We start from the raw sequence: 10,901 nt of genomic DNA on the forward strand, positions 1-10,901 counted from the left end.
CACCTCAGGGGAAGAGTTGACTCATTGGAAAAGACTCTGATGCTGGGAGGGATTGGGGGGCAGGAGGAGAAGGAGACAACAGAGGATGAGATGGCTGGATGGCATCACGGACTCGATGGACGTGAATCTGAGTGAACTCCGGGAGTTGGTGATTGACAGGGAGGCCTGGTGTGCTGTGATTCATGGGGTTGCCAAGAGTGGGACATGACTGAGCGACTGAACTGAACTGAACTGAGAAGAACCAGTGGGAAATTTCACTTTCCTGCTGCCTTTGAGTCTGCTCTGAAGTCGCATGACCTTAATTAGGTTTTTCTTAACCCAATCAAGGTTATGTATCAACTTTTGACCCTATCATATCTTGTAGACACATCTAGAAGAGAAATACCTTGTAAATCGACATATATGGAACACTAAAAACAAAGAAAAGAACACATAAAGTAAAAAATATTAAAGACAGTCAATGGCACAAAAACAAATCCATATATTCACAGAACAGAGCAGTTGACAGCAGACAGTAGCAGCAGAGGGATGGCTGATGGCTCCTCTGTCCATGGGATTCTCCAGGCAAGGATACAGCAGTGGTTTTCCATGCCCTCCTCCAGGGGATATTCCCTACCGAGGGATCAAACCTAGGTCTTCTGCATTGCAGGCAGATTTTTTACCATCTGAGCCACCAGGGAAGCCCCAAAATAGGTCAACAGGATGGTAAAAGAAAAACCTCTACTTTCTTGGTACTGACCAGTTTTATGGCATACTAAAACTGAAATATAATCGTACAGAAGTAAAACATGTCATATTGTAACCCATCATATCCTAGAAAAATTATTGTTAAAAAAATTAAATTATCCATGCCTCAGTGCATAAAGCCACATCTATGCATATTTTGTCTATGTCCAGGTTCTCTGGGGAATACACTGAACACCAAAACAAATTTTAAAAAAACCAAACAACCTGAAATCCAGCTGGGTACCTCCCATCTGTCAGTAGATACTCAGAATGGTAGGCACTGGACACTCTCCACTGGAGGAGATGCAGCCTCGGAGGTGGCTGAGGGTCAGTGGGGAGAATTCCCTTTCTTAGCTGCCTTTGTTACTGCTCCATGGTCCTGTGACCTTGTTAAGATTTCTCCTGGCCAATTAAGGTCATGTATCAGCTTGTTCCATCTGTGCCTGAAAACAAATTAAGAGAATCTTGATAGGAACAAAGATAGGAACACACCTGATCCCAGTGGATATCCAGGAAGACTCCCTGGAAATTTCAGTTCAATGTAGGTGTGTATCAAAGGATAATTTTCCAAGTCCTGCAGACAAGTGGGGACATCTGCTTTGTGACAGTATTTCTTTCTTTCTTTGGAAAAAAACATTCACTAGTTATTTTCAAAACTGACTTGTGTTAAGGCTGATAGTTTGGAGCATTTTATATTCCTGCAGCTTTATTCCATGAGATTATGTGGTGGTAACAAGGCTGGGTTCCTGTTTAGTGAGAATGCTGGGTGCATAATTCAGTAATCAGCTAAGTAAGACAGACAGTATGATCATGGAAGGAACTTTTCATCCACTTGGCTCAGTTCAGAGGTTTGGGGGCAAAGTAAGAAAGAGATTTCTGAGGTCTGGGAGGGCAGAGATGTCTGTTTCTTGAGCCCCAGATGGTTTCTCTCTGCAGACACAGGTTGAGGGGCTCAAATAATGTAAGACGAGATGTCTCTGAGACTCCCCCAAGACCTTGCATGAGCAGGGTCATGACATTCTGGGAAACCTGACCAGTGGAGCTGAAGATCAGAGCTGTGTCACCACCAGGGCCTGAATGGGGTCATGGGGATAGGAGGACATTGGAATGAGTGGAGTTGAGTTGTGTACAAAGAGCTGTGGAGAAAGAGGGAACTCAGAAAATGGGGCTGAGTCTCTGCCCACTTTCCCAGAGTATAAACCTGTGTCCCTTGTTTGTAGGGGCTCAAAGAAATCAAACAGCAACTCTGAGCTTCTTTAGCCATGGACTTTATTATTTGAATATTTGCAATTATTATTCTATACACAAACATTAATTCTTACAAAACTCTGTATTCCATATTGCTAGGTTACTTCACTCTTCATCGTATGTCACATTTCCATCAAGAACTATTTCCCCAAATCACAATCTGCCTGATTGTGTGTTGTTGTTGTTCAGTTGCTAAGTTGTGTACGACTCTGCGATGCCATAGACTAGCCCACCAGGCTCATCTGTCCATGAGATTTTCCAGGCAAGAATACTGGAGTGGGTTGCCACTTCCTTCTCCAGGGTTTCTTCCTGGAAGCAGGATCAAACCTGTGTCTCCTGCATTCACAGGCATATTCTTTACCACTGAGCTACTTGGGAAGCCTGATTGTGTGTTACAGTTTTCTTTCAGGGGTTCCCCCTCCCATACATGATCATTATTTTTATGATGTAAAATATAGCTGTAGCTCCACTGTGGTTTTTAGGATTGCTACATCCTCAGTGTGAGAATTTCACATTAACTGAAAAATAAGCGATCATTGAAGACTTCTCTTCCTTCTTCCTTCTTCCTTCATGACACTGAGGGTGTGTTATATAGTCTGAGCACAGATGAACCAGTGGGCTTGCTCTATGGAGAAAGAATTTCTCATAACTTCCCATGAAATCAATTCTCGAGGGTAAATTATGTAGAAGTATGCTTTGATGTTGCTCAACATACTTTGGTATTTCTCAAGTCTTAATCTTTGCTCTTATTTTAGTGTTTACTTATTTTCACTGAGTTTCTTGTGCACATCAAGCCTGGGGATCATCTGAGTATTTGTTAAGAGTGATTACAGTCCCAGTGATTCTCCACATTGAGTGTGTGTGTGTGTATTAATTGTTTCAGTCATGTCCAGCTCTTTGTGACCCCATGGACTGTAGCCCACCAGCCTCCTCTGTCCATGGAATTCTCCAAGCAAGAATCCTGGAATGGACTGCTGTTTCTTCAGGCCACATGGAGCAGCCTCATACTAAACAATTAATTGTGAAAGAAGAACTAGGGGTTGCTTATCCTCTCCTCACATACTCTAGGGTCTACAAAGTTGGAAGGTGCTGCTGAAAACACTCATATTGTGTTTACAGAGTGAGTTCTGCTAAGTTACCTGAGGTCAGGCAATTGACTAAAGGCATAGACAGTGCACATATGGGTCCACTTCCACAGGTGATGCATGTCTGGACTGTGGATGGAGTATGATGCCTGTAGGAGCCTCCATGTTGATTAAGTCACCTCAGGTTAGAACATCTATGGAGGGCCCTTCTGCTCTTCTCTCCTGTGCTGGGTTCCCTCGTGTTGTCTAAGGGAAAGAGCAGGAGCAAAGTGTTCTCCACAGAGCTGACACTCATAGGGCTGCTCTCTGCTCTGGGTTCTCTTGTGTTCTCTCAGTTTATTACATTTACTGAAGGCCTTCTTACACACAAGGCAAATGTGCTTTCACTCCTGTGTGGGTTTTCTTGTGCATACAAAGCCCAGAACTATAACGGAAGAACTTCCCACACTCAAGACATAGATATGGTTTCTCTCCAGTGTGAATTTTATTGTGTGAATTAAGGTCCCTTCTTTGAGAAAAGGCTTTTCCACACTGATGACACTCATAGGGCTTCTCTCCTGTGTGAGTTCTCTCATGTTCTTTCAAGGAGGAATTTCGATTGAAGACTTTCCCACACAGTTGACATTTGAATGGTTTCTCTCCAGTGTGAATCATGCTGTGTCTCTTGAGGGTAGCACATCTACTAAAGACTTTCCCACACTGATGACATTCATAAGTCTTCTCTTCTGTGTGACTTTTCTCATGTTGTATCAAGGAGGAATTGTGATTGAAAGCCTTCCCACACAGTTGACATTTGAACGGTTTCTCTGTAGTGTGACTCACCTTGTGTCGTATGAGCCTGGAGCAATAACTAAAGACTTTTCCACACTGATGACATTCATAGCCATTCTCTCCTCTGTGAGTTTTCTCATGTTCTTTCAAGAAGAATCTTCCATTGATGATTTTTCCACACAGTCGACATTCAAATGGTTTATTTCCAGTGTGAATCCTCTTGTGTTTACTGAGGCTAGCACAGCTACTAAAGGCTTTTCCACATAGAGGACATTTATAGGGCTTCTCTCCTGTATGAGTTCTCTCATGGTCTTTCAAGGAGTAACTTTGATTGAAGACTTTCCCACAGAGCTGACATTTGAATGGTTTCTCTCCAGTGTGAATCTTCTTGTGTCTGCTGAGGCTAGAGTAAATACTAAAGGCTTTCCTACATAGAGGACATTCATAGGGCTTCTCGCCTGTATGAGTGCTCTCATGCTCTTTCAAGGAGAATCTCTGATTGAAGACTTTGCCACAGTGTTGACATTTGAATGGTTTCTCTCCAGTGTGAATCACCTTGTGTCCTCTGAGTCTAAAGAAATTATGAAGGACTTTTCTACACAGAGCACATTGACATGATTTACCTCTAGTGTGAATGTGACTCTGTCCATTAAGGAATGACCCTTGACTAAGTGATTTTTCACACTGTTTGCTGACATTATGTTTCCCTCTTAAGGGAACTGTTGAATACTGAGGTGAAGATTGAGGAGTATATTCATCACTCAGATCAGTACATCCAGCAGAATTCCCTTGCAAGTGAGAAACCTGCTTTGGAGAAGGAGATATGAAATTGTTACTGGTTTGCCTGAGACCAGGCAGACATTCATTTGTCTGCATGTTCACCGTAGAGCATCAGCTGGTAAGTTTCCTGTTAAAATGTCTCTAGTGTTAGAGGTAAACATGTGTTGTGTTATTCCCCTGCAGGCACAAACTTTTGCTTTTATAGTTTCCTACCTCAGATATTAATTTTGAAGATGAGCAATGTTTGTATAACTGACTTTTTCCCCTTAATTCACTGATTGTGGTTTTGAGCTCATATTGATTCTTAACTGATTTCAGACTACCCAAAATTTTTTTCAGAAAGAGCTCAATCTCAAATTACACATAGGCAATGGTTCTCAATTACCAACTTATCTCACTGCCAGGTCTTTAATTTGGATGACTGGGGTTCCCACCCATGAAACTTACCATTGCCATGGTAGGCGATATGTGCTTCCTGTAAACACTTGGCATGAGTATCATTTCTTGTTGTCCAAGCGAAGAAATGGGAAAAATATAGATTTTAGAATGGCATTAGGAAAATAGAAATATAGATAAATACCAAGTCCTCTATGCGAGTATGTTTCAAAAATTGGCACTCACATGGAGAAACGGTGTACATAACAAAGAAATACTCAAGGTAGTAGAATACTTTAAAAGTCATTGTATATTAGACAAAACCAGGATTAAAATATAAAATGTAGTGTGGGGAAGAGACAGTGTGTCAGAAAATGATGGAAAAAACATTAAATGAGAGGATCGGGACAGGAATCACTATGTGTAAGTTTAAGTGCAGCAAGTCCACAGTATTTAAAGAAAAGAAAGTGGCAGGAAGACACATGATTTGGGATCATAGGTGCACAAAATGGTAAAAATGTGAGGAATATGCCCCAACGTCCTCCTTTCATTTAGGATAGATCACTCATGTCTCAAAACCTTCAGTTTTGCTTCCAAGGACTTAGTCACTCAATGACTAGAACCTCTTTGCAGTGAAGCCCAGGCTCCTGATGCTCACCTGGTCTTTGACTTTGGAAGCTTCCTGCTGCTTTACTCCACAACTCTTTTCCCTGTTCCAGCTGGGAAATCACATCTGATTTGCTGATCTGATTGCCTGTTTGATTAAAAAAAAAAAAAGTGTGGATTTTGAGTCTGGCCTAATTATCCTTTGGTATGCTGAAGTCCAAGGTAAGGTACTGAGGAAAATAAAGGAGATAACTGAAGGTCAGTGCAGGCAACAACATCTTCACTGGAAAAAATAGTGAAGGTCCTTCAGCAGACCAGGAGGAAACCCAGAGCAGCAGCAAGAACAGTGAGGCTGTCTAAGGGCTGATGCCCACGCACCAGTTCAGAGAGAGGACACAGAATCCTCAGTCTTTTCCAAATGGGAAAGATCAAAAGACTCTACAGTGGGCTGAATATTTCTATCAAACAGGATCCAGTAATGATCCACCTTACAGGAAGAATCAAAATTATGTCATATACAGGACTCTGCTCTCAAGCCTTCAAGAAGTGATTGGAATAGAATAATTATTTTTAAAATATCAAATCCTCTTACTTATGCATTAAAATATCCATTGAATTCCCAGTTCTGTTTTGAGTCTAGAGACTGAGTAGCAACAAAGATGAAACCTGGCCAACAAAACCTTTCAGTGTGGTGATGAAAAGTGTCACATAAATAAACATCTTCCTTTTAAATGGTCATGAAGAATATCAGAGAATCAGGAAACAGTTGCAGTGGGATACAAGGAAGCTGTTTTATATGCTTGTTCAGCAATTGAATGAATGCAATGGACACAGATGCATGTACATCTGTGTTGACAGACTCACCTACAGAGACCAGGTGTGTGATAGTTTCCAGCATCACATTTCTGAACAGCCTTTTCTGGGACTTGTCTAGCAGGCTCCACTCTTCCCGGGTGAAGTCAACAGCTACATCTTCAAACGTCACCAATTCCTAAAACATCAGGGATATTCCGATTTAGACAGAGCAGCCTCTACTGTGGTCCAGAGTGGAAAGGTTCAGCTGAGGAAGGATGGGGACTGGGTGGATGATGATCAAGCTCCATGTGGGGTTCCCCTGGTTCCCTGCAGCACTGAGCTGGTGTCTGCCTTTCAGATACATTCACGGACACCTACACACTCAAGAATCCTTATTTTACAGAAATATCAAAAAAAAAAAAAAAAAAAAGAAATATCACATGAAGTGTGTTTTAGTATAATTTGGAAGTTTTTCAATAACCTGGTAATTAGGACTGCTAGACAGGTGATTATGAAATAGTCACTTGAAAATGTATAATTAAATTTCTCTTTTTTATTAATTGGACACATTTCCAACAAGACAAACAGTAACCATGATGAGCTACCTTTAAACCATGACTATTGATTTAAATTATGTCCCTAGGTGCTTCCCTGGTGGCTCAGAAGGTAAATTATGTCTCTAGGGGAAATTTTGATTCTCCAAATAGAAACTGCTTTCATAACTTGTTATGAGTGTTGAATCGCCCAATATATTGTGGTATGAACTGTTTCTGGCCTAGCAAACCTATGTTAAATACACAACATTATTCTACTAATCATGCAAATGTCAGAGAATCGTGATGAGCTGTCTATAGTGTTCTCAGAACTGAACAGGGTTCATACAGAACTCAGTACCAGGAGATGTTGTCTCTCTCAGCACTGTGGGACTCAGGTGTTCAGAACACACTCTGAGGTCAGACAGTTCAGCAAAATGAGTCATGGACTCTCGGGCTGGAGTGAAGGACAGACTGAGACTGGCTATTCCTGTGGTGGGAGGACTCCCACTCTCTGCATTCTCAGGGACCTTGACCTTAGTTATTCTCTTGTAATCTAACACTGTCTCTATGGTGAAGGATGAAAGGAGCCTAGTTATTGGCTTTGTTTTCTCCAGTTTTTAAAAAATCTATACAACAGCCTAGTTTTACTCTATCTACTCTGCTGCTGCTGCTAAATCACTTCAGTCGTGTCCGACTCTGTGCGCCCTCATAGACAGCAGCCCACCAGGCTCCGCCGTCCCTGGGATTCTTCAGGCAAGAACACTGGAGTAGGTTCTCTTTTCTTTGCAGACAATACTCCTCCCTACACATTCCTTCCAGACTTCCCTGGTGGCTCAGTGATAAAGAACCTGTCTAACAGTGCAGAAGACTCAGGTATGACCGCTGAGTCAGGAAGATCCTTGGAGAAGGAAATAACAATCCATTCCAGTATCCTTGCCTGGGAAATCCCATGGACAAGGAGCCTGGTGAGCTACAGTACATGGGGTTGCAAAGAGTCGGATAAAACTGAGCAATTAAACAGTAACAATAGCACATTCGTTCCAGTTCTCAAATATGAGTACAAGTCAGACATCTTGGAATGTGAAGTCAAGTGGGCCTTAGGAAGCATCACTACGAACAAAGCTAGTGGAGGTGATGGAATTCCAGGAGCTATTTCAAATCCTAAAAGATGAGGCTGTGAAAGTGCCGCACTCAATATGTCAGCAAATTTGGAAAACTCAGCAGTGGTCACAGGACTGGAAAAGGTCAGTTTTCATTCCAATCCCAAAGAAAAGCAATGCCAAAGAATTCTCAAACTACTGCACAATTGTACTCATCTCACATGCTAGCAAAGTAATGCTTAAAATTCTCCAAGCCAGGCTTCAACAGTATGTGAACCATGAACTTCCAGATGTTCAAGCTGGATTTAGAAAAGGCATTGTAGACAGACACTTTACCCTCTGAGCCACCAGGGAAGTCCTTAGAAAAGGCAGAGGAACCAAATATCAAATTGCCAACATCTGCTGGATCATGGAAAAAGCAAGAGAGTTCCAGAAAAACATCTACTTCTGCTTTATTGACTATACTAAAGTCCCTAACTGTGTGGATCACAATAAACTGTTGGAAAATTCTGAAAGAGATGGGAATACCAGACCATCTGACCTGCCTCTTGAGAAACCTATACGCAGGTCAGGAAGCAACAGTTAGAACTGGACATGGAACAACAACAACAAAAAACCTGGTTCCAAATAGGAAAAGGAGTACATCAAGGCCGTATATTGTCACCCTGCTTATTTAACTCATATGCAGAGTACATCATGAGAAATGCTGGGCTGGAGGAAGCACAAGCTGGAATCAAGATTGCCGGGAGAAATATCAATAACCTCAGATATGCAGATGACACCACCCTTATGGCAGAAAGCAAAGAGGAACTAAAGAGCCTCTTGATGAAAGTGAAAGAGGAGAGTGAAAAAGTTGGCTTAAAGCTCAACATTCAGAAAATGAAGATCATGGCATCTGGTCCCATCACTTCATGGGAAATAGATGGGGAAACAGTGGCAGACTATTTTTTAGGCTCCAAAATCACTGCAGATGGTGACTGCAGCCATGAAATTAAAAGACACTTGCTCCTTGGAAGAAAAGTTATGACCAAACTAGACAGCATATTAAAAAGCAGAGACATCACTTTGCCAACAAAGGTCCATCTAGTCAAGGCTATGGTTTTTCCAGTGGTCATGTATGGATGTGAGAGTTGGACTATAAAGGAAGCTGAGCACTGAAGAATTGATGCTTTTGAACTGTGATGTTGGAGAAGACTCTTGAGAGTCCCGTAGACTGCAAGAAATCCAACCAGTCCATGCTAAAGGAAATCAGTCCTGAATATTCATTGGAAGGACTGATGCTGAAGCTGAAACTCCAATACTTTGGGCACCTGATGCAAAGAACTGACTCATTTGAAAAGACCCTGATGTTGGGCAAAATTGAAGTCAGCAGAATGGGATGACGGAGGATGAGATGGTTGGACGGCATCACTGACTCAATGGACATGTTTGAGTAAACTCCAGTAGTTGGTGATAGACAGGGAGGCCTGGTGTGCTGCAGTCCATGGGGTCCCAGAGTCGGACACAACTGAACTGAACTGAAAATGTGTGATTTGGGGAAAGAATGCTAATGATAGTTTGTTGACTTTTTCAGTAACTTTCAATAGTGCATATGTACTGAGTAGTGAGAGGTTAAAAACTGAAAAAAAGTAAAATGATTCTCTTCTAGTTCCAAACCTGACTTCTGTTCCTGTCAGCACTGAACAGCTTCACATCAGGTGGTATAACACTAGACTAGCTACACTCAGGGCTGTAACTTCTGACTCTCCAGGGCTTGTGATGTCTTCTCCTCACTGATCTCTACTACTTGCCATTACTGCTCCTAAGCCCCTCACATCCAAAAATAGCCAACAAATTAATCTTTCACCAATCAGGACAAGGGTTGAATAAGTAAAAAGAAATTTTATTATCTCTTCTGTAAACACACAAGATTAGTGCAAGCTCTCATAAATTTTACTGTAAAGAATGAGATTAGTTTCTTATTATCGATAGACCTGTCCCATGATAACTATCCCAGAGTCCTGGACAAAGGTAATTTGAGCTCAGATATCTGAACCCTGCCTGCTTGTGCTTGGAACATAGAAGCCAGTTTGCAACCTTGTCCATCTAATGGCACTTGGGGTGTAATTTCAGGAGGAGGCATCTCTACTTACCAGGGGCTCCATCTTCAACAGCTCAGTCACCAGGAGCCTTTCTCACAATTTCACTCACAGCCAATCCAAGCACTAGGCAGGTCAATCTGAGGATGGAGAAGAAGCCTTGAGACTCCAGACTTCCAGACCCATCAGAATTCAAGCCCCAACCTTCACCTGGACATGACCCCCAGCCCCTCAAACCGAAATAAGTGATGCACCCTAAGAATCTTCTCTGCAGGATCACATGTAAGATGGCTATAGCCATTGTGAAATGAAAATATCTCCTGCCATATTAATAAACAAGAAATGTCACAGTCATCAGTAATTTCTGCCCTCCATATGTGAATAAGAACTCCCTAAATTGCAATCAAGCATATGCTGCCACCCCTCCACGTTCCTCCCTCCACCCACCCACCCCATGCCATGGTGATTGCTGAGAAGCTGGGGAAATACAGGCAGCAAGATGAACAAGGAAACAGGATTAGCCCCAGGGAGCTGAAGTGCATATGAAGGCAATGAGCCCAGAGGCTTGCATCTTCCCATACATAGAGTGCTAACTTTCTAATTTGATACCTGATCTTTGATGTTCAGAGTGCCTGCTCCCTTTGTTAAAAACTTTATATAGCCTGACTTCCCTTCTGGCTTCCTTGGAGCAATCTCTCAGAACTAACTGAGGCCCTGCCTCCTAGGCTGCAGTCCTCATTTTGCCCCAAATAAAACTTAAATTGCAACTCTCAAGTTGTGCATATTTTTAAGTTGACGATG

The 10,901-nt window shown here is 42.1% G+C and overlaps 1 protein-coding gene across 1 annotated transcript; it reads right to left on the reverse strand.

Annotated features, from left to right (window-relative positions):
* Window positions 1-1,775: 1,775 nt before the first annotated feature.
* LOC120865592 (zinc finger protein 93-like) lies at window positions 1,776-10,166 on the reverse strand. The gene is made up of 6 exons (XM_040242871.1): window positions 10,155-10,166; window positions 6,456-6,582; window positions 5,644-5,739; window positions 4,386-4,537; window positions 3,882-4,301; window positions 1,776-1,862 (listed from the first exon to the last, which is right to left on the reverse strand). The coding sequence occupies exons 1-6, from the start codon at window positions 10,164-10,166 to the stop codon at window positions 1,776-1,778; spliced, it is 894 nt and encodes a 297-aa protein (XP_040098805.1).
* Window positions 10,167-10,901: the final 735 nt, after the last annotated feature.

The sequence above is a fragment of the Oryx dammah genome, unplaced genomic scaffold (assembly GCF_014754425.2).
Source record: "Oryx dammah isolate SB20612 unplaced genomic scaffold, SCBI_Odam_1.1 HiC_scaffold_7, whole genome shotgun sequence".
NCBI classification, from domain to species: Eukaryota; Metazoa; Chordata; class Mammalia; order Artiodactyla; family Bovidae; genus Oryx; species Oryx dammah.